The sequence below is a fragment of the Marmota flaviventris genome, chromosome 11, assembly GCF_047511675.1.
Source record: "Marmota flaviventris isolate mMarFla1 chromosome 11, mMarFla1.hap1, whole genome shotgun sequence".
NCBI lineage: Eukaryota > Metazoa > Chordata > Mammalia > Rodentia > Sciuridae > Marmota > Marmota flaviventris.
Window position 1 is genome coordinate 39,173,108 of NC_092508.1, and position 25,133 is coordinate 39,198,240.

The 25,133-nt window shown below is 35.2% G+C and overlaps 1 protein-coding gene across 1 annotated transcript in view; it reads left to right on the plus strand.

The window, feature by feature from the left end:
• The window catches only part of Dnah7 (dynein axonemal heavy chain 7), a 323,134-nt gene that overhangs the window by 169,301 nt on the left and 128,700 nt on the right, over positions 1-25,133 (plus strand). Inside the window, exons 30-38 of the mRNA XM_071619296.1 lie at positions 52-300; positions 2,490-2,639; positions 4,636-4,818; positions 5,828-6,004; positions 8,826-8,957; positions 9,318-9,542; positions 12,268-12,465; positions 17,899-18,054; positions 19,044-19,212. Of these exons, the coding sequence (XP_071475397.1) occupies positions 52-300; positions 2,490-2,639; positions 4,636-4,818; positions 5,828-6,004; positions 8,826-8,957; positions 9,318-9,542; positions 12,268-12,465; positions 17,899-18,054; positions 19,044-19,212 (1,639 nt within the window). The remainder of the gene's footprint in view (positions 1-51; positions 301-2,489; positions 2,640-4,635; positions 4,819-5,827; positions 6,005-8,825; positions 8,958-9,317; positions 9,543-12,267; positions 12,466-17,898; positions 18,055-19,043; positions 19,213-25,133) is intronic.

The following is a 25,133-nucleotide window of genomic DNA, read 5'->3' on the forward strand; positions in this document are numbered from 1 at the left end:
TATTTAATATAAATGTCTAAAATATAAATTTTCCAAATCATCTGTCACCAGGGAATTACTTCAGATTTGTTTCCTGGGGTGAAATTACCAAAACCAGATTATAATGATTTGCTGGCAGCTATTCAAGATAATTGTGCCTCCATGAATTTACAAATGACTGACTTCTTTTCTGAGAAGATTCTGCAAATATATGAAATGATGATTGTACGACATGGTTTTATGATTGTTGGAGAACCATTTGGAGGAAAAACTAGTGCATACCGTGTCTTAGCTGGGGCACTGAATGACATATGTGAGAAGGTATGTGTTATTAATGCATTAATTTACTTATAATAAGCTTAAATCATTTTAAAAGACACTCTCCACATACAGCTTAAAATCATGAGGAAAATGAGTCAAAGAGAAAATAAAATTAGAAAAGTAAAGTGAAGCAAGTAGGAAGTTCATCCTATAAAGAGTATGCCACAAATTTGCTTTTTATTTTATTTTTTTGGTTGTTGATAGACCTTTATTTTATTTATTAATATTTGGTGCTGAGAATCGAACCCAGTGCCTCACCCATGCCAGGCAAGTGCACTACCTCTGAGGCCCAGCCCCAGCCCCACAAAATTACCTTTTAAACTTTTGTTTATTTTTTAATTGTAAGATAATACATGTTAATTGTAGAAAAGAGCCTAAAAAACAGAAAAATATAAAGGTTTTCCTTTAATTGTTTTAAGAGAATTTTTATTTTCTAGAAAGTTAGATTTGTAATGAAAACTTCTGATAGGGCTGCTGGTGAAATTAATTTAACAAAGGGAGTATATATGTGTGTATATATATGACATATACACTTGTGCATACAAAATTCCTATTTTTCAGATTTTTATTATTGTAATGAATAATGTATATTAATGTACAACTTAATGGATTTCATTGTGACATTTTCATACATGCATATACAATGGCTTTGATCATATCCACCTTTTCTTCTAACCTTTTTAGCCCCCTCTTTCCCCTCTCCTCCAGTTCCCTTCCCTAATAATATCTCTCTTTTACATTCAGGTCTTTTGTTTGTTTCCACATATGAAAGAAAACATGGCACACTTGTCTTTCTGTGTCTGGCTTATTTTGCTTAACATGATATCGTCCATTTCCATCCATTTTCCTGCAAATGACATAATTTACTTCTTCACAGCTAATACCACATTAAGCATATGTATATCATATTTTCTTTAACCATTGATCTATTGATGAGCATATAGGCTGACTCCATATTTTGGCTACTATAGATAGTGCTATTAAAAAAGGTATAAAGAAGGGTGGACATGACCAAAGCACAATATACTTGTGTATGGAAATGACATAGTGAAACCCATTGATTTGTATAGTTAATACATGTTAAATTAAAATGAGAAATTATAGAACTTTCAAATAGTTCTGAATTTAGGAAGTTACATTGTTAAACACTTCCTGGGCACAGAGGAAAAAGCAAAGAACTTGAGCTTGTTTTCTCATTTAAGATTAGTAGGTCTGCATCCTCTTGGTAGTTTCCACAAAATTTGGTAGTTTGTGTCCCAACTTCTGGCTATATTGGGTAAAACTGAACTTGCCATGTTGTTTCATATATAAAAAATTATTGTAAATAAGTGGAGCTCAGGGAATTTTAGGATAGTGAAATTATTCTATATAATACTATAATGGTGGCTAAAAGACATTATGGTTATATTAAAACCCATAGAATTATACAACACAAAGAATAAATCTTAAAATTAAAGACATTAGTTAATAATGCATAGAATACTACTGTTGTGTATAAGTAATTAAAACAAAAAATTTTAAAAATGGGATTAATAAAAATAATAATATGTAAGTATAAATTCATGAATTTTAACACTGTACCACACCAATGTAAGATGTTAATAATAAGAGAAAGTTTTACACACCACAAGAAGTACATATTTCTGTATCTTTACATCTTTTTATTTTCTCTCAGAGAACAAGAGAGTTTCTCTTTGTAGTAAGAGTCAGCAAGTTACAATCCAGGGGCTAAATTCTGCCCTAAGCTTATTTTTGTAATGTCAGTAAACTTGGAGTGGTGTTAATGTTTTTTTTTTTAATCTATTAAGACACACACACACACACAAAAGAAAAAGAAAATATGAAACCTGGAAAGCCTGTAATATTTATTATGTAACTCTTTACAAAAAAACTTACCAACTAACTCCTGTTTCGTAGTTTTAGATCTTGTACAACATTTACTAATTTCCTTCTATGTATTTTTGAACTTTTAAATACTATTACAAATGGGACTTAAAATTTTTATATTTCAATAATTCATTGCCATTATAAAGATAGTATAATTGATTTTTATACCTTGACCTTGTTTACTAAAACCTTGTTAAATTCACTCCTCATCTCGGATAAGTTTATTTGTCGATTTCTTAGAATTTTTCTATGAATAAGACAGTATTCTTCAAAATAAATAAATATTGATTTTTTGTATTAAGGGGCTAATGGAAGAAAACAAGGTTCAAATTACTGTTTTAAATCCTAAATCTGTCACCATGGGTCAGCTGTATGGACAGTTTGATTTAGTGTCCCATGAGTGGTCTGATGGAATCCTCGCTGTCAGTTTCAGAGCATTTGCTGCTTCACCTGTAAGTACTAACACTTTTGTATATGTATTTTTTAAAGGCCATAATATCTTCTTCTGACTAATTTCTGATTTTTTTCCAGTTATTTCAGACAGTTTTATTTCTAGCTTAAGATACTTAGATATTTATTTAAGATACATTACTATATGGTCTCAGTGTTTCTGTGAAGTACAATGTCAGCATCTGCAAAAAAATGCCAGTGCCTTTGTCCTGAGATGTTAGAGAAGGCAGGAGAAAAACACAGAGTCAAGGTATTTGTAATTCTCTTTCACAAGTTAGATAATCCATCTAGAAGAGTCCACAGACCAGTAAGTGTTAACTTGGTTGCCAGATTTTAGCAGGTTATCTATAGAGTGTAATTATATGAGCAACAGCTTGCTAAGGCTGGTGGTTTAAAGAAAAAGGAATCTAGACAAGGGACATCTATTTATTTACCAAGTCATTGTTTTCTTTACTCTGACTATCATATGTGCTAAATTTGGTGCTTTTTACCATACAAGGATCTGGTGAACTATGCATGCCTCACAAATCGGTGTAATAACAGAAATCTCAGCTCTGCTCTTTTGGCAGAAAGACCTTGGACCTTGAGTAGCATAAGGATTGACTGTCCTGAGGCAGAGATCCTGCTCAGTATTAAGCTTTCCTAGTAATTTCAAAGATAAAAGTAATCATGAAGCACCAGGTGCAGCAGGCAGTGGTCTAAGACCATTGATGTCACTTTGTAGGTCCTCTCTTGCCATGGGGAACACACTCTGGCCCAGAATAGCATGTGGAGTCTCTAAGTAATGTATGCAATTACATTCTTTGCACAGAAATAGTCATGAGCAATCTCGATTCAGTTACATTGCATTTTTCAGGAAGCTATGTCCCATATATATTGAGTTTCAGCAAGCTTAAGTAGTTTACCCAAAGTTACACAGCTTCTAAGAAGAAGAATCAAATGAAAAGCAAAGTCTTTCAGATGGTGTGAAGCTCAAGGGGAAGTTTCCCAAGTGAGAGTTAACAGGCATGGGAAACCCACAGCTCAAGAGAAATTTTAATTCAAGGTCGTTACTGAGGTATGACTTTTGCTTCCATCCTGGGACACGGCCAGAACTAGCCTTTGAGTATGGGTATTTGAGTTTGAGCCTGAGAAACATCCATTGTCCATTAATCCATTAGATTAATGAGTTAGCCACAGGGACTGAGAATGTGTCAGGATAGACTCAAATCCTTCATCACTTCAACTTGAACTCAGCATTTGCTGAAGGCAAACCAAGACTTCATGTGCATACACCAAGAGGCAGCATTATAGAATCTGGGAAGGAGAATCTGTCTTTGCACTCTCTAGCTAATGCCTGGATACTCTTTCATATTTGTTGAGCATTTATTATATTCTGGAAAATTTATCAATATTTTTATATTTATTAAATGACTGTTGGACTTTGAAATGTTATATTGATTTTAATACCTTATCCTATATGAGAAAGTTTACCTCAAGAGGCTTTTGGATATATGTGTATATGTCTGAATTCATTCAAGAGAGAGAGAAAAAAGTTTGGCTTAGCAACAAAAGTAATTAGTCTATATAAAGTTATGTTAGTAGAATTTATGCTAAAAGCAAAAGCAATCTGTAAGTTTCTAAGAACTGACATATCTGAATGAAAATTCTGTTTTCCCTGGCAAGTACATTTTTTCTTCTAATATTTTCTAAAGCATATATACATATATGTGTTTATATATTTTATATGTGTATATATGTGTTTGAGTTCAGAAACATTGAAGAGATTGAATCTTATGAAAAAATGTTATATTCCTATGTTGTTCATAACATATATAGGCTTCTTCATTTATGTATGTATAGAATACACACACACACGTTGTGCACTTTTCAAAGGGCACCTTTATATTTTCATGGTAAAATTAATTCTTTGAGTTTTATTTTTAAAATTTGAAGTAGCATTATTGAATTATTCCTTTATTAAATTTTTGCCTTTTATTCCTTATGTACATTCAATAGACTCCAGATAGAAAATGGTTAATTTTTGATGGACCAGTAGATGCAGTATGGATTGAGAATATGAACACTGTGCTGGATGACAACAAAAAGTTATGTCTGATGAGTGGGGAGATTATTCAAATGTCACCACAAATGAATCTTATTTTTGAACCCATGGATTTAGAAGTTGCTTCTCCTGCCACTGTAAGTTCTCAATTTTCAAATCTGCTTAGAAGTTGCAAAATGTTATGTTTTGTTTATGTAGTAGCTTTGACTTTAAATGAAAGGTATTAGAATTTATTCTAAGAGTGATCTGTAATTCTTTTTTTCCCTCAGTCCTGGGGTTGTCCCAAGGCCTCACATATGCTAGGCAAGTATTCTACCATGGAGAGCTACATCCCAGCCCTTTTTAAAATTTTATTTTGAGACAGAGTCTTTCTAAGTTGCCCAGTCTGACTTTGAACTTGGAATCCTCATACATCAGTCCCCCGAGTAGCTGCGATTGTAGGCATGTGCTACCTTACCTGGCTTTGATCTCTGATACTCAAAAAAATAGTCATATTTGTTGACATACCTTGACAAATGTAATGGTTAAGATGTTTTCCTCTTTTGTTGGAAATCATTTGGTAAATTATACATGAAAATTAAGATCATGAAATTATAAAAAATAAAAATAAGCCCCTATTCCGCCCAAGAGTTTCTGAATGTTAAAGAAACAGATGAACAACCTATTGAAGCCATGCCTGAAGACCAGATTTCATGCTGGGATCCCTGGTTAAACTCACCTGACCTTTGTCTTACACAGTAATCAGGTGAAGTATGTTTTCTTTGATTGCCATGAGTTTGGTGATCAGCAAGAGCAGCTACCCCTTTAGCTGGTCCATTGTATAATATGTCAGGAATTGCTTGTGGGCAACATAATGAGTGATAAGAACAACCTGAGGAAACAATGAGCCAAGAAAACCTGCACGTGTGAGAAAGTGCTTACCTGTTTGTGATTACCTGTCTCCTATGTCAACTGCCCCTAAATCAGCCTCCCCTGAAGATTTTGTGTGTGTCATCTCCTAATCTGCTAGCTTATCTTAAAGTTCTTTGTCTTCAACCACTTTGCCTCTCAACTAAATGGCTTCTGTCATACCACAGCATACCTGTACATGGTAATGATATTTCCTTAGTAAGCATTACCTTGATGGTAAACAATTTATTTTTCCAGGTTTCCAGATGTGGTATGATTTACATGGAGCCTCACATACTAGGTTGGAGACCATTGATGTTGTCTTGGCTGAATCTTTTACCTGAGACAGTCAGTCCTATTGAGAAGGAATTTATAACAGGCTTATTTGACAGAATGGTCCCTATTTCTGTTGAATTTATTAGAAAGCATACAAAGGTAAGAGAAATGGGAATTTTAAAATTAAAAAGTAAATAGAAAATTTGTGTTAGTTAAATATTTCAATTTTTAAAAAAATCTTGGTAATACAATTATATTTACTGAGAAAATAATCAAGTGACAAATACTATGTTACATACAATGATTAAGAAGACAAAATGCCCTTATGGAGCTTATGACCTAGCAAGAGCAGGACATGTTAAACAAACATTTATTTCAAGTATGATCATTATTTTACAAAATAATTTTCAGGAGTTAATGAATTATTATTTTCTACATATGCCATAATTATGTAGTTGATGTGCAAAGGAGCCAAAAACATGACTAAAATTATACTCAATTTTTTAATGTAAAAACCACTCTAATATTTCAATTTTAATGGGTTATTAACTAGTTGATAAAAATATATCTTAACTGGTTTGACTGAACCATTTTTCTGATCAAAATAAAAAAAAAAAACTTTAACTAATAACTATTCTTTGAAACCATCTTAGATTCAAGACTGTATAATTGATGCTTGTCTTTTCTCTTTTTAAAAAAACAAAAACAACCTCAAAGGTTCACATAAACCTGTCTGGATAAAAAGAGTCCAAAATGTCCTCTCATTTCTGATGGGATGTTGTATAATTTTCACTTTTATAAACTTCTTTATTTTCAAAACTTCCCAAAATAAGCCAGTTCCTGGTGGAAGGATTGTAAAGAGGTCCTAAAGTGGGTGAATCCATTTTTCTTTCCTTCAGTATACCCTAACGGGCAGGGTGGGAAGGGAGAAAGAGCAGATGGGAAAACAGGGACAAAGAGGAAGGGAATCAGCTGCCTAAGGGTTGTAGCACCATCTAGGCTCCCAAACTCTCTCCAGTTGGAAATTATAAATTATGCTTACTTTCTGCTTTGAGAGTTATTGATCATGGGAGTTATTAATCAAAGGTCTTTTAGAACAACTTTGGCTCTGTAACAAATATAGGAAAATAGGGCTTGTTAGACCAGGATGAAAGAAAAGACCATTGACACCAATTAAAATCAAATTAAAGCAAGCTTATTATTTCGACCGGCCGGGTTGCCTCTCCCACCAAAAACTGAGGGAACAAGACAGCACTGCAGCTTTCTTGCAGCCCAACTTTATAGCCCAGAAAGTTACACAAGGTGGGTTACAGATAACAAAACTCTGATGAGCATAACACAAAGGCTAGTTTACATTTTGCCAGCCCCGACATTGGAATTTATGAAGGTCATTAGAGCCTCAGAGAGGGTCATTATCTGGCCAGGGAAGGCCAAGATTTATGAGGTGTCACTAAAGTTTTAGAGAAGGCTGCTATCTGTCAGGGAAAGCCAGGGATGAGTGAGTTCAAGGCACGGGCAGGCATTCCAAGCAAGTTCAGAATTTGCAGTCATTTGTAGTAAAGCCGAAATTATATTTTCATGGCTTTGTGGTGAGATGGCTCCCAATTTTAAGAGAAAATCAGGCTGATGTTTCTTCTGCCATTGGGAGAGATAATAAAAAAACCTCAGCAGGCAGAAGTTGGGCTCAATGTACAGATTTGTAGACGGGAGTTTAAAGCCATTTTACCTAAAGGGAAAATCTAGGGGGAAAATAGAAGAAAGCAAAAGATAGAATCTGAGGTGCACAAGTGACTTAGACAAAGAGAGGGAAGAGAGAAGAACAATTTAGGAAGGAGGTAGTCAGTCCTGTGAGATACTACTAGGAAGCCTGTGAGATACTACTAGGTAGGAAAGGGACTCTTGTCTTTTGGTTTGGTGATTGAGAACATGGAGGACACTTGGTAAAAGTCCATGAGGATAAATGTGGCTACAAAATGGGTGTAGCCTGCTTTGGGCCAGAAGTTTGGCTATATACAAAATATTGGAGATATGATGTAATTATGTTATAAAACATCTAACCATGTTTGCATTGAGGGTCATAATAAAACAAGTAATAGGACTTTTTTCCCCTAATGCTGCCAGAGTATTCAGATATTACAAATAAGTGAAACTGGAATTATGATGCCCATTATTTACTTGGTAGTAATATGTAGTAATATATGATTATAATTTTATTGTTGCATTAGTTAACAGTCCCATCTTTAGCCAGAGACTCAGCCACCACCTCTGCCGAATAGGAAGCCAACAGCTTCTAATCTTCAAAGAGTCAATTTCAGAGAATTTTTTTATGTTAACCATGAAGTAATGCAACTCTAAAGGCCAGAAGAGAATTGGGAGGGAAGCCAACAAATATTTATTGAGAACTTGCTGTACACCGAATGGTTCTAGGAGCTGTGCATGTTATTGCAATTACTATAAATTGTCCTGGCGAGGTACCAAAAAGTAATGTGCATGGCATTTATGGCACTCCAGCAGAGTTTTTGTAGATTCTGAGATTTGAAAATGTATTTCATATGGTTGGGTTTACTTAACTACTGTTGTGGCTTATAAATATATTCCAAAGTGGGTTTTATTTATTTAACATTGCAGATATAGAAATTAATTGCCTTCTCTGAAAGACACTTTTTAGCATCTGACTTAAAAAAAAATAAAGCATAAAATCTGTCTTTGATTTAAATTAATTAAACAGGTACCAGTACATTTCTTTAAATATGAGAACTGATGTAAGAGAGGTTAAAAAGCACTAACTACCTAAAGGTGAGATTTTCTGCTGCCACACTCTCCTGTATGCACGAATTAGTGTGTGCCTCAATTTCCAATCATAAGACAAAGGTTATAATAGTACTATGGCTGTTAGAATTAAATGAATTCAATAAAAATCAGCCAATGCTATTTTATCTGGTTTTAATTGTTTGAAAGACTCCTTTTTCTGACTTTTCAGGAATTATCTCCTACTTCAGATGCAAACTTGGTCAGATCCTTAATGAATCTAATAGACTGTTTCATGGGTGATTTTGCTGATGAAGCCAAAGTAAAAAGTAGAAATGATAGAGAAACTTACTCTTTGCTTGAGGTAAGATCTGGCAATAGAAAAATATCTTCAGCTTTCTCCAAACTTCCTAAATAACAAGACTCATGATAGCTTATATGTTTGAAATAAATTTTAATCGAAGGATAGTTTTCCAAGAGAAACAATCTGTGCATACACCAGGGGCAGGTGAGCAGGTTTCATTGTGGCTAAAATTTGTACTTTGTATTATGTATAAGAATTAAAAGACATGCAGTATGAAAAAGCCCACTTACTACAACATCCTTAGACGACCTGCTATTTTTAATCACCTCATGGATCTCCTCTCAGAGATATTAACCCGACTACAAGGATAGATTGAAGTTACTCTTTAATTGCACTTTGTCTTCTTTCTTTCCAATGCAGGGAATTTTTCTGTTTTCTTTGATCTGGTCTGTTGGTGCTTCTTGTTCGGATAATGATCGGTTGAAATTTGATAATATTCTTCGAGAACTAATGCGAGGTCCAATTTCAGAGCTAACTCAAACTAAGTTTAAATTACTGAGTGGTACTGAACAAACTTCCTCCAAGGCACTAACTGTCCCATTTCCTGAAAAAGAAACAATTTATGATTACCGATTTATCACTGAGGTAAGAGTTTTGAAGCAAGATTTGCAATTGCCAATCTGGCCATGTCTCCTTTGAGACACGGTGTATAATGACTCTAGGCCATTTCTTCCTCTCTGTTTACTTTAACAGTGTGGAGAAGAGGAAGCTATGCTGGCTCTGAAGTCAAGCATATCTAGGTTTGAGTCCTAGTAAAGTCACTTTCTTTCTGTATAGCCTTGGGATAGTTAATTTTCTTGAATGTAGTTATTCCCAATGATTAAAGGTGATAATAATAACACCTGATGGGTCAGTGGTACTCGTTAAATAGAAATATGCATTATGATTATCTAACCCTGCACTAGGCACTTACTATTCAAGGACACCTCTTAGAGATTCATGTGTGTTAGAATATTACAGGCACTAAGCCCTGTAAGAATGTAGCTGGTTAAATGTAAATTTAACACTACCCAAATGAACTACGCAATAAAACTTGGGTAGCAAAACTCCCACTAATACTGTGCTGAGGACAAAGTTTAGTATTTAAAATGTATATATTAAATATATACACATTTAAGTAAAATTGAAATCACACAGTATTCTTTTCTATTTAATAAGGAAAACACCTTGCCCTCTCAATAACATTTCTCCAGTGAACTTGCTTTCTAAAACCTCCCTGCAGTCCACAAATGAATGGACCACCATCTATTCCATTTCTTTGGCCATTGGGCTGTTTTTCTTGTTTTTAGTGTCTTTATAAGTACTGCTTTTTTGAACATTTTTTGATAAAGTCATGATTTACACCTGATTATTTCCTTAAGATGAAATTCTAGAAAAGGCATTTGAATTTTATGGCTTTTGAAATGTGTTGCCCTGCTCACCTCAGAAGTAATTCTTCACCCTGTTCAGCACAGATACTATCTTTTTTACTGAATTTATTTCAAGTTACTAATAATGTCCATTTTCAGGGTACTTGACAGTTTTTTATGCTTTCCCCATTTTTTTTCTATATTGCTTTCTAGCACCAGGGTAAAATAGGAAGAATGGGATTATTTTGAAAGTTCTACCAATGAGGGAACTGAGGTTCAGAGATCTTAAGTCATTGTTCCAGGATCACATAATTGCTAATTGACTATATAATCTGAGTTTTCTAATTCTTAAGTCTTCCTTTACCATTTGGTGTCAAAACACACATGTTTGAAAAGGTTATCTAAAATATGGGAAAGGCATTATTTATCAATTCTAGAAGCAATTGCAATACACTTTTCAGACTGATATGAATTTGGTGCCTTGATACACAGCTTTTTGCCAGAAAATAATGCACAATTCTGCCCTCAGTAGTTCATAACTCTTTGGAAGAGAGACATGTCACATTCTAGGCTAGAGGAATGCCATATGTGAAATCCCAGTGGTGGGGGCACGTGTGGGACTAGCAGGCCCATTAAGGAAGTCTTGTTGTAGGATATTTGATGATGTAGAGAAAGGATGGTCTGAATTCTTATGTGCTTTTAATGACTAGAAATTGAGATTTTATTTCATATTAAGAATGGAAAAAGGGCCCAGCACAGTAGCACATGCCTGTGATCCCAGCAACTTGGGATGCTTAGACAGAAGGATCTCAAGTTCAAAGCCAGTCTTAGCAACTCAGTGAGGCCCTAAGCAACTTAGTAAGACCGCATCGTAAAATAAAAAGGGCTGGGCATGTGGCTCAGTGATTAAGTTCCTATGGGTTCAATCCTGAATACCCTCCAAAAAAAAAAAAAAAAAAAAAAAGAATGTAGAAAGAGATGTAGCTCAGTGGTAGGGTGCTTACCTAGCATGTGCAAGGTCCTAGGTTCCATCCCCAGTACCACCAAAAAGAAAAAATAATGGAGGGGGCAGTAGTATTTTTCTAGATGGAAAAATAACATTTTTGAAACTTTTTTTTTTTTTTGAGTACCAGGGACTGAACTCAGGAGCACTTGATTACTGAGCCACATCCCCAACCCTATTTGTATTTTATTTATTTAGGGTCTCACTGAGTTGCTTGCACCTTGCCATTCCTGAGGCTAGCTTTGAACTCACAGTCCTCTTGCCTCAGCCTCCTGAACTGCTGGGATTATAGGCAAGCACCACCGCACCCAGCTCAAAACTTTTCATTATAAATACTGTCATAGAAAGTTAACACTTTAGTTCACAATCTAATTGGATACAAAGATACAGCATGTTAATTCATAATAATCACAAATCTAACATTCTATAGAACTGGTACACTAGAATATGAATATAGTTAATAATACTGAACTGCACACTTACAAACAACCAAGTTATTATGTTGAGTATATTATTTTATAATTGTAATTTTTATAACAATAAATCTTGCCTGAAATGTGAAGCTGATGTTTTATCATTATTAAAAAACAAGCATTATATAGTTTATCTTCTAGGGAGAAAAAAATTATTTAATTGTTAACATTGAATAAAATACTTTTTAATGCATTGATTAGTTGAATTTTCTCAATGCCATTAAAGAATCTGATGTTTGTCCATAATAATTGATCATTGGGTTAGCTTAAGCAGTGATTTTAAGGCATCAAAAATATCACAGCATTGCCACTTCTTTTTTTTTCTCCTTAATGTATATATACAACTTAACTGTAAAATGAATGTTAAGTGTTTTAAAGGATAAAATGAGTATTTGAATAATAGGATTTGTTTGTCATGGAAGTACAGAGTTTTAAAAAGTATTTTGTAATATAATTTTTACTATTCAGTTGTTTATTGTGAACAGGGAATAGGGAGATGGGAGCCATGGGTAAAGAAATTAGAAGATGCTCCTCCAATTCCTAAAGATGTGATGTTTAATGAAATCATTGTACCAACTGTGGACACTATTCGATACTCTGCATTAATGGATTTGTTGACCACTCATCAAAAGCCTTCAATATTTGTAGGACCAACAGGAACAGGAAAGAGTGTTTATATAATTGTAAGTATTATTAAAATCTACATATTTAAAAGTATATAAATAATAGTCATAAGAATGCTACTTTTAGAGTAGTAGGCTTAAATAATTTTTAAAACTCCTTAAATATTTTGTTTGAACCACAGAGAATTTTTGAGTAATTGACTTTTTAGATAAAAAATGACTTTTATTCATTCAAGATATAATATTCTGTGGGTTTTCTTTTCTTTTTTGCTTCTGGTGGTTGGGCTGCTGGTATCAGATGCTAAGATGGTGATGCCATTTTATATCACTAAAAATTGTCCCATGTCCCATTTTGATAACTAGAGCTTATGCAGGATGATAACTGCATTCCTTGAAAAATATGTTTTAATTGCACTTGCTATTTAATTTTCTAAATTACTTTATGTCTGAAAGATTACTATGTAGTAATTATTGATTTTTTTTTCCTGAATGATTTCTGTTTTGTGTGAGTTAAGATGATTCCATTTGCTAAAACAGATAATGCCCCAAATTTGAGTGGTTTAACACAACCTGAGGAGGAGTAGGAGAAAAGTGCTACCCCTAGTCCCCCTCCCATCTCAGGTTCATGTTTATATGCATACGGGAATATCTAAGAGGGAGGCAGGGAGAAGTTCTCACTGAGAGTTAAACCACGGGGTTGATTTGGCCCCATATTTTTAAAAAGTAACTGAAAATGTACAGAAAGCTGAGAGATTTATTCAAAATGTCAAGAGGCATGGAACAGAAACTTGATGTGATTAAAGGAAGTAGTTAGAAGAAAATACAGCTTTTTGTCATGTGTACTCTCATCAAATTCAGCTCAGACAGTAAACTGTCCAGATATAAAAATATTCCTTTTCATAAAATTGGGAGCATATTTTGTAATATGTATTTTTCTTTTTACGTGCAAATATCTTCCTACTTTCTTATTTATATATTATAAACATTTTCCTATTTTGTTCTGCTACAAGGTGATTTTAAGGCTATCATAGTATTTGATTTTATAATTTTATGATAATTGTCCAAGTCCCTAATTTAGGATATTACACTTTAAAAAAAAGAATGCAGTGAACATTTTTGTAGCTAAATCTTTATTTTTATCTCAGCTTATTTGCTTAGAAACAATTTTTTTTAATCCCTGGAAGTGAAATTGTTGATTTTTCAACAAATGTTAAAGTTGTTCAGAAAGGTTATTCAAATTCAAATTGTCTCTCATGTCCTCTAAAGAATATTCCTTTGCTCCAATTAATTAAGAGTTGATTATATTATAAATAATACACATATAAGGTTGGGGGCTCAAAAACTTATTCTTCAGTGAAAGAAAATATTATTTCGAGACAATGCTAGATACCTTTCTATAAAGTAATTTCATTGAATTTGTGTATGTGTGTGTGTGGGTGGTACTGGGGATTGAACCTAAGAACTTGTGTATGCAAGGCAAGTACTCTACCAACTGAGCTATATCCCCAGCCCTCATTGAAAATTTATACAAATAAGATGCTTAATGAAATTTTGTACGTATTTACAGTTTTTCTTATTGAAGTGATTAAGCAGAAAATTTAATGTTTCCAGTGATTTTCATTAAAATTATTGTATATCTAGATATTTAGATTTTAAATAATGAAATATAAGTAGTATTTTAGTTGTAGATTACATTAAAATGTAATAAATTATGACACTCTACAACAAAGAAAGACATTAACTAAAGACACCTACTATGAGCAAATATGTTGAAGAAGTTTAAAATCCTGTGACAGGAAGGAGTCTATAATTTCACATAATCCACATTGTTAATGGTTAACTTAAAAGAATTACTAACAAATACAATATTTAGTATTCATTATGATTTATTTCTCATTTGCAGGTCAGCTCTGTTGTAATGAGTATTTTTCTTTACACATAGCTACATAGATTTTATAGAATAATTTTAATTAACATAATTTGATAATCAAATTGAAAAAAATAGTTTTATAGGTATATAATTAGTTTCAACAGTTTTGTATATGAACATAAAAATAGTCATTTTTTCAGTGCGACAAATGGAATTTTATATGTTGAATAATTGCAAGAGATATATTTAAACTGAAAAGCAGGACTTGTCTAATGATAGCTTATAAAAACATAAATTTTGTCCAAATAATTTTTATGGCACAGTGGTAAAAATGTACTTATTTAGAAATGTTTTAGTCAATGACTCTCAACTTTTGGGAATTACAAAAATCTTTTGATAATGGTCTGATTTTTTACATGATCAATACACAGGACCATACTATATTAATTGTCCTCTTTGGTTAGATTCTTTTTACTTTCTGCTGCAACCAGCATGGCCATTAATTTGGAAACCATTGAGGGAAGATCGGGGATTAGAAAAGACAGACAGAGAAAGCTGAGACCAAGTGGGACATTACCCTCTGATGGAGGTATAATGACACAGAGCTAACTCAGCACATTTATTATATAGGTTTTATCATCAAAAGGGTTTTCTGTGAGAAAGTTTCTTCAAAGCAGGCAGGCTGAAGGACAAAGTACTGGGCAGCCAATTATAATTATCATTTTTATGCTCTTAATTCTCTACCTCTGGCAACTGGTGTCTAAACTTAGGGTCAAGACTTATAGAGCCGTGCCTACCACAGAACATCCTTTAAGCAGGGTGTCACCATAGTAATTGGACAGTCTTGATCTTCACCTTTGCACAGGAAGTTCCCATCCTAGGCACACAGCTCCTGCCACAGGAGAATCAGATACTATGGCTCAAATCACTGCTCCAACAGTTTTCTTTTACATGGTGTATTTTTGCTTTTTTTTTTTTTTCCTTTTTGTACTTTAAGCTTGTCTGAATCACTTAGATTCAACATATTGCTGTATTTCTTATTTGTATGGTTACTTTGAGTCTTTTTTTTTCTATTAGAAGGCAAATTGATCTCAGATACGTAAATTCTTAATAATGAGTCATTTTTCTACAGTCATTTTTTACACTCTTTTGAAAATGTTAATCCATTGGCATGGTGGCGTATTTATTTTTTTCATATTGATTTAGGATGTTACATAAACTTTACAATTCTATCAGCATTGTTTGAACCTATTGTAAATAATTGAAGTCTTTTTCTCAAATATAACTTTTTCCCTAAATCCAGTTTTAAAATTATCAATACTATGAATGACAGCGCTCTCCTCCTGACTTCCTTCCCTACCCAGTTAGCTATATAAGGCTGCAATACTGCTACCTAATCCCTGTTGCCTTTATTGTCTTCTAGTAGACTGAGATTTTTAAAAATCTGTTTTGCTCTTTTTAATTTCATTCTTCAACTTTTAGTCACTTTAAAATAATAATTACATTTGGATTGTTTGTATTACTGTTCATATTTATGATAGTTAGACTTAGCTCTGCTTTTAAATGGTCTCATTGCCAAACTTACTATGCCCTGACTTATGCATGTGTTGAGCATTCATGTTCAATCTTGTTCCATTTGTCTATCCTTTCGTCCATCTGAAAAGACATATTGGTTATGACTATGACTGCCATTGTTAGCTGAAAAATTCGTTGTAATAAAAACATTTGCACTGTATGCCATGTGAGCAAACAAAATGAAATAATTGTTTAGAGTTTTGGGCCAAAAATATGGAAAATGTGAATTGGCTTTACTCAGACATGTAAAATATCAGTTTATTATAGTAGCTGCTCAGAAGAGTCATTTTAAAGTACAAAAAAAAATCACTTGTTTTCAAACCTTTTTTCTCTTGAAATAATCTCTCATTTACATTTTAATTATATAATCATAAGAAAGACATTTTAATCATAAAATCATGAAAATATACCTACTCCTGTTTTTATTCTAAACTTCACACTTGCTACTTTTTGCTAATTTAATGGTCAATCACAGATAGGAAAACAAGCTATTCAAAGGTCTTTAAAAGTTTACATTTTAGACTGTGTTCATTTTATGTAAAATAAAATAATTTTAAATAAAAATAAAAAGTAGCTCCTGCTGGATGGTTGAAATGAGTGAAAGTTTGCATGGGCTCATTCTCTCGTCCAACAAGGAGGTACACAGAATAGGGTAGAGGAGAATGTGGATGTGGTGTCTCTATTCAAACCTCTGGAGACCAGGCAGGAAGAAGGTCTTATTTTATTGCTCAGTTACCATGTATATATGATCAGGCAGTAGCTAAGCAGATTACAGGCAATTTCTGGCCAACCAATCAAGGAGCAGGCCATGGAGCAAGCGCAGGGACTGCAACACGTGGCCTCATGCCCAGGGCTGTACCTACAGGGTAAGCGGTTTGCCGCTCACACACCTAGCACGGGGGAGTGGATTGCACTCAGACACCTTAACATATGCCATGTATGCAGTACTCCATGCACTTGTCCCCACAAAAGTTAGCCCTAATTTTACAATTTCTGATCAGCGCTTGACCCTCCTGTGTTGCTCATTTTCTTTTATCTGCTCTACCTCATGACAGGGACAGGCATGTATGTGCTGAACGTAGTTATTAATGGGAACATACCAGTTCCTTTTTAAAATATAAGTGTTGCTATGATAAATAAGTTGAGATTTTGAATTGTGCTTTCAAAATTTTCACTTGCTTAATTAAAGGCATGTTTAGCATGTAATTGTGTTTATGAAAGGGGGAAAATGCTTAAAATGTTTTGCCATGTGAGATTTTGGGTTAGTAATGTGGTAACATATACAATAAAGCTGAATGCTAGAAGCACTTAAAGTAAATTTTGGAACAGGTGAAAAAAAAAACAAAACACCTCGCCTTTTCCCCTCCCTTATTCATAAATGTAAGTAGTAGATAGTAGTACTCATTAAGAAGATGTGATTTAATGAAGATTTTCTAATAAGTTGGCCCTGGGGAGAGTAGCCCTATAGAGAACTCTTGAGAGGAGAGTTTAGGAATGGTAAGGACAGGTGAATACACTTTGAAGAGCTGGTCAGGAAATTCTGGTATTCCTTGTCCCTGTCATACATCTTGATTAAGAACCATTGCAATTCCACCTGCTTTTTTAGCAAATTCCATTTTGAAAATACATTGATATTATGTAAGCTTCTTAACTTACAGAAAGATAACTTAATATATAAGTAGAAAGACAATATGCTTGTTCTAAGAAGAAAACTGGTCTGGAGAGAGAAAAACAGCAGGATGGATTCTTGTCCATGTCTGAGATCAGAGGCAAGTTTCCTAACCTCTGAGTCCCTATGACTTTATGTTAAGGAGGAGCATATACTCTTCATGGTGGTTGTGAAAATCAGAAAACACATGCAAGGAACCTGGACAGATAGAGACACTCCTTTTGCATGGTAACTTATTCCTTTTGACTTTATCTCTTTTTACATTGTTGTGACAGGTAGGGTTCAATTCAAGTCTGTCAACAATGACGCTTTGTATTTATTCTGAAATGCCAAAATATAATTTCAACTCTGGCTCATTTTATTATTTCCTGTTACGTAGAATTTTCTTTTAAATCATCTTAATAAGGAAATCTACAAACCTCTGATAATTAACTTCTCAGCACAAACTACAGCTGCTCAAACTCAGAACATTATCATGTCAAAATTGGACAAAAGAAGAAAGGGAGTTTTTGGTCCTCCTTTGGGCAAGAGAATGGTAATGGCTTTCTGTTTTTATACTCATAGTAAAATATAAGTCCTACTTATGTACATGTCTGCAATCAGAACAAGGAAACCAAATATACTAAGAATTGACATCTTTCCTAGTTTTTCACCACAAATTTTTAATTAAAATTGTCTTAAAACTGGTGGTATTTGTATGTACACTAAACATCTTGATTTTAAAAATAAACAATATCCCTTTGAGGTTGGGGGGAGCATGGGAGGATTAGACGAACTCTAGATAGAGTAAAGGGGAGGGAGGGAGGGGGAGGGGGCATGGGGATAGGAAAAATAGTGGAATGAGATGGGCATCATTACTGTAAGTACATGTATGAAGACACCTATGGTGTGCTCTACTTTGTGTACAACCAGAGATATGAAAAATTGTGCTGTCTCTATATAATATGAATTATAATGCATTCTGTTGTCATATATAACAAATTAGAATAAAAATAAATAAATAAACAATATTACTTTGAATTGAAAATAGAACATACACTTGAGAATTTATTTACACTATTAATTCATTAACTAACAATTTTACTCAGCAGGTCTTTGCTGCTTGCTTTTCTAGATTTTTAACAACTCAGTTACCAGTTGACTTATCTGCAAAGAAATACCCTTGATACTAACACTCACCACGAAAGGTTATATCTAAAAGTCACACCTTTTTCATCTATTTTAATGAATTGTTCTACTAGGAAAAAAGACAAGATATATGGTGAATCAATAAATATGAGAAGATTAGTAAATCCTAAACTACTAACCTATAAAGATTAATAATGAGAAGGTCTCCCTAGTCTTAGAGGAACAAGGAATAGGGAAAAATAATCTCTGTATTCTATTAAAGCTAAAAATATTATTCTTGTTTCGGAAAGAAAACTTCACTTCTCACCTATGAAAATAATTCACCTCAACTTGTTTACATAATAGGATGCTATCTTAATTCATTTTTTCTAATACCTCTTCTCTTTTCATTCCTAGATTGTATTTGTAGATGATGTCAATATGCCTGCTCGGGAGGTATATGGAGCTCAACCTCCCATTGAGTTACTTAGGCAATGGTTAGACCACTGGAATTGGTATGACTTAAAAGATTGTTCTATGATTAAACTAGTGGACATTCAGATCATGTGTGCTATGGGACCTCCAGGTATATATTCTAATAAGTGATTATTAAGATAGAAAATCATTCTGGCTATATATAAAGACATAACTGGAGAAAGAAAGAGAAATTGAGTTGGACAATATGAGTTACAGTATTTTCTGTGTATGTTTCTATGTGTGTCCTCTGTGACCTCATGGTATGTACCATAATTACTGTTTCTATAAAGTGAGAGGACTTGATTGGGCCATTTGCCCACCAACTCTTTTAAATCCCTTCCTCTCCTAATTTCTGGGACTCGGCTTCCCATTTCCTGTCCCTACATTCTGAGAACCCAGATGAATCCCCTTTGGGCAGCTCTTGCTTCCCTCTATTTCATTCCTTAAGTCTTCAATTGGGTAGAAGAATGTCCCTGCTTCAGACATCATCTTTTCCCACCCCCATGTAAGTACCATTCTCATCAGTCTCTGGATTTAGAGTTACACTCCAGCCATATATATATATTTAAATACATATATATTTTTTTAAAGATAGAATTTTCTGGATTTAGGCCTCTAAGAAAAATTTAAGTAGGAAATGGCCAAAAGAATTAACCCTTAAAGATTCTTTACATTATCCAAGAGAAATTTATAAACTCAAAGGAATCTCTATACAGGGAGAAAAATTTATGCTAAAATGTTTAAAATGGCTTGATTCAACTAACTAGAAATCTTTAACTGTTCTCCTGACTTCAAGCTGGTATTCTATTTTTTAAAAATTTCTTCTCTCAATATACCATTTCTGGGAATCTCTCTGGTATTTGCCTCCTAACCCTAACCTCTATCTAATGTTTAACATGGACTGTTAGCTCTGAGTCAGCAACTGCTCTCTGAAAACTCCCTGGGCCACTTTGAACACTTTACAAATAACTAAATAAAAACATATGTGACTCCTGGGTCTCAGACTTCTGTTCTGCTTTGTCCCAAGCTAGTCATTTGTACTCATATGGCTATATTGTCCTACCTACTCAGGCACTGGACAGAACAGTAGGTGGAATCCATGAGGTATCTTCCCCTGGGATCCCATTCTCTAAAAAATACACCATTTCTGAATATTATCTGGGAGAAAGGCTTGGAAACAAAGTTAGGGTAAAAATTATCTCTCAATTTTCTTCTCCAATCCTTTAACCACCTCCTTAAACTTTCCCAGGTAAGTTAGTTTATAAATTCATAGACATATATAACTGTTTTGATTTATAGGTCCATTATTCCCAGTTACAGGTATATGGTCTCACACATTAGGCATGTTTTCAGAAACAACATGGTTATAAGACACAAAGTAGATTTATCTTGACTTAAACATATATAAAATATGTATCTGTACACTTAATACAAATACAAAGACATTATATGCTTTGAAAATCACTTCTTAGCCAGGTGCAGTGGCGCACGCCTGCAATCCAAGTGCTCAAGAGGTTGAGACAGGAAGATCACAAGTTCAAGACAAGCCTTAGCAACTTAGTAAAGCCCTGAGCAACTTAGTAAGATTTGTCTCAAAATTAAAAACAGTTTTAAAAATATAAAGAAATCAAGCTGGGTGTATAGTTCAGTAGTGAAGCATCCAGATTAAATCCCCCATACCAAAAACACATCATACATACATAATACACTAAAAAAATCACTTCTTTACCAAATGTTTAGAAAGAAAATGCAATATGTCTATTTTATCAATTTTATTTGTGTTGCTAGGGATCAAACCCTTAGCTTGCAGGATAAGTATATGCTCTATCACAGAGTTACACTGCAGCCATATATATTTTTAAAAAGATAGAATTTTTTAAAATGGTTTGTTAAAATTTAAGTCACTTATTAAAACATCATATTTGAAAATGTAAGTCACTTATTAAAGCATCATATTTGAAAATGTAATCACTATTTTATGAATGTGAAATAATCTCCAGTTTTTAAAAATACAATCAGGCAGCGAAGTAGCTGCATGTACTATATAATCTAGTCTTAGGGAAATTGATTTCTAGATGGAAGGGAAAAATTAGGCCATATGCCAAGGTTGTATGGAATTTAAGCTTCATGGTAAACACCCTTTTAAAGTTTAATTAGTCAGATTTCTCAAGGTTATATTAATGTATAATGTACCAATATTGAATTGTAATGAGACTGTTTACAGTTTACTCCTTTGGACTGTGAACCATGAAGAACATGCCCAATGGCTCTTTCTGTTGGTGTGAATTCCTTTGGAAACATAGATCTGACCCAAGATTATATATAATTAGTTGAGCTCATTCAAATAATTCAACTAGAAAAACAATATCTTGAGTTTAATAGGAAACTAGTTTTGATGTCATGGTTTCATGAACATTACTTTTAACTTTTTATGTGCTGTGAATTTGTGATCTTTCAAGTTATTTCAAACTCAGAAAAGGCCCAGTGGCCCGCGGCGGGACAGAGCTCCCAATCACTCCTGCAAGTTAGGCGGGCCTGCGACCCACCGGCAGAAGAGGAGCAGCGGCCTGCTGAGAGGCTGAGCCGCCCCCTCCCCCTGTGCCGGCAAAGTAGAGGGAACTGTGACCACCCACAGAGCAGGCCTAGCGGCCTGCTGAGGGGCAGAGCCGCCCCCCACCACCTGCGCCTGCCAGGTAGGGGAACTGTGACCACCGACAGAAAAGGCCCAGTGGCCCGCGGCGGGACAGAGCTTCCAATCACTCCTGCAAGGTAGGCGGGCCTGCGACCCACCGGCAGAAGAGGAGCAGCGGCCTGCTGAGAGGCAGAGCCGCCCCCTCCCCCTGCGCCGGCAAGGTAGAGGGAACTGTGACCACCCACAGAGCAGGCCCAGCGGCCTGCTGAGGGGCAGAGCCGCCCCCCACCCCCCGCACCTGCCAGGTAGGCGGAACTGTGACCACCGACAGAAAAGGCCCAGTGGCCCGTGGAGGGGCAGAGCTTCCAATCACTCCTGCAAGGTAGGCTGGCCTGCGACCCACCGGCAGAAGAGGAGCAGCGGCCTCCTGAGAGGCAGAGCCGCCCCCTCCCCCCCGCGCCTACAAGGTAGACGGAACTGTGACCACCATCAGAACAGGCCCAGTGGCCTGAGGAAGGGTAGAGCCGCCCCCCCCCCCGCGCCTACAAGGTAGGCGGACCTGCGACCCACTGGCAGTACAGCCCCAGAGGCCTGCAGAGGGGCAGTGCCGCTGCCTGCGCCTGCAAAGTAGGCAGAACTGCGACCACCGACAGAAGAAGCCTAGCGGCCCGCAGAGGGACATAGCCGCCGCCCGCGCCTGCAAGGTCGGCGGACCTGCTACCGACCAGCAGAGCAGGCCCAGCGACCTGCCGGCGTGGTAGGCACATTGCCCCAATTGGAGGAAGGGCAGAGCCGCCGCCCGCGCCTGCGAGGGAGACTTTGCAACTATACAAGACCAATATAAATATATAGGGGGAAAATTCAATAGCACAACAGTTTCACCAAGTAGAAAGGAACGCGAACAGTGTGAAGAGACAAGGAAAGAAAGGACCACAAGCAATGCAGGTCAACTCAATGTTAGAAGAGGTAATAGCTGCAGCAGATGGAATGTCAGATAAAGAATTCAGGATATACATGCTTCAGATGATCTGGAGTCTCAAGGAAGACATCAGACAGCAAAATCAGACAATGAAAGATCACTTCAACAATGAATTACATAAACAAATCCAAGAAGCAAAAGATCAACTATACAGGGAGATAGAGGTTATAAAAAACAAACAAACAGAAATCCTAGAAATGCAGGAAGCAATAAACCAACTTAAAAACTCAATTGAGAATACTACCAGCAGAGTAGAACACTTAGAAGACAGAACATCAGACAATGAAGATAAAGTATTTCAACTTGAAAAGAACATAGACAGCTCAGCAAGACTGTTAAGAAACCATGAGCAGAACATCCAAGAAATATGGGATAACATCAAGAGACCAAATTTAAGAGTCATTGGGATACAGGAAGGGACAGAGTTTCAAACCAAAGGAATGAGCAATCTATTCAATGAAATAATACGAGAAAACTTCCCAGACTTGAAGAATGAGACAGAACCCCAAATCCTAGAAGCCTATAGGACGCCGAATGTGCAAAATCATAAGAGACCCACACCTAGACACATTATAATGAAGATGCCCAACATACAGAATAAGGAGAGAATTTTAAAAGCTACAAGAGAAAGGAAGCAGATCACATTTAGGGGTAAGCCAATCAGGATAACAGCTGATCTTTCAACACAGACTCTGAAAGCTAGAAGATCCTGGAATAACATATTTCAAACACTGAAAGAAAATGGGTTCCAACCAAGAATTGTGTTTCCAGCGAAATTAAGCTTCAGGATGGAAGATGAAATTAAAACCTTCCACGATAAAGAAAAGTTAAAAGAATTTGCAGCTAGAAAACCATCTCTTCAAAACATCCTTGGCAAAACATTACAGGAAGAGGAAATGGAAAATAACAGTGAAAACCAACAGTGGGGGGTAGGACAGTAAAGGGGGGAAAATAATCAAAGAGGAAAACAAACCATGTTTAGTAACATAAATAAACAAATATGGCTGGAAGAACAACCCATATCTCAATAATAATCCTAAATGTTAATGGCTTAAACTCACCAATCAAGAGACACAGGCTAGTAGAATGGATCACAAAACAAGACCCAACAATATGCTGCCTACAGGAGACGCATTTGATAGGAAAAGACATACATAGGCTGAAGGTGAAAGGTTGGGAAAAATCATATCACTCATATGGACTTCGGAAACAAGCAGGAGTATCCATACTCATATCAAATAAAATCGATTTCAAGCCAAAGTTAATCAAAAGGGATAAAGAGGGACACTACATACTGCTCAAGGGAACCATACACCAACAAGACATAACAATCATAAATATATATGCCCCAAACAATGGTGCAGCTATGTTCATCAAACAAACTCTTCTCAAGTTCAAGAGTCTAATAGACCACCATACAATAATCATGGGAGACTTCAACACACCTCTATCACCACTGGACAGATCTTCCAAGCAAAAGTTGAATAAGGAAACTATAGAACTCAATAACACAATTAATTACCTAGACTTAATTGACATATATAGAATATACCACCCAACATCAAGCAGTTACACTTTTTTCTCAGCAGCACATGGATCCTTCTCAAAAATAGATCATATATTATGTCACAGGGCAACTCTTAGACAATATAAAGGAGTAGAGATAATACCATGCATCCTATCTGATCATAATGGAATGGAACTGAAAATCAACGATAAAAGAAGGAAGGAAAAAGAATACATCACTTGGAGAATGAACAATAGGTTACTGAATGATCAATGGGTTATAGAAGACATGAAGGAGGAAATTAAAAAAATTTTAGAGATTAATGAAAACACAGACACAACATATCGGAATCTATGGGACACATTGAAAGCAGTTCTAAGAGGAAAATTCATTGCTTGGAGTTCATTCCTTAAAAAAAGAAAAAACCAACAAATAAATGATCTCATACTTCATCTCAAAATCCTAGAAAAAGAAGAGCAAAACAACAGCAAAAGAAGTAGAAGGCAAGAAATAATGAAAATCAGAGCTGAAATTAATGAAATCGAAACAAAAGAAACAATTGGAAAAAATTGACAAAACTAAAAGTTGGTTCTTTGAAAAAATAAACAAAATCGACAGACCCTTAGCCATGCTAGCGAAGAGAAGAAGAGAGAGAACTCAAATTACTAGCATACGGGATGAAAAAGGCAATATCACAACAGACACTTCAGAAATACAGAAGATAATCAAAAATTATTTTGAATCCTTATACTCCAATAAATTAGAAGATAGTGAAGGCATAGATAAATTTCTTAAGTCATATGATCTGCCCAGATTGAGTCAGGAGGATATAGACAACCTAAACAGACCAATATCAATTGAGGAAATAGAAGAAACCATCAAAAGACTACCAACTAAGAAAAGCCCAGGACT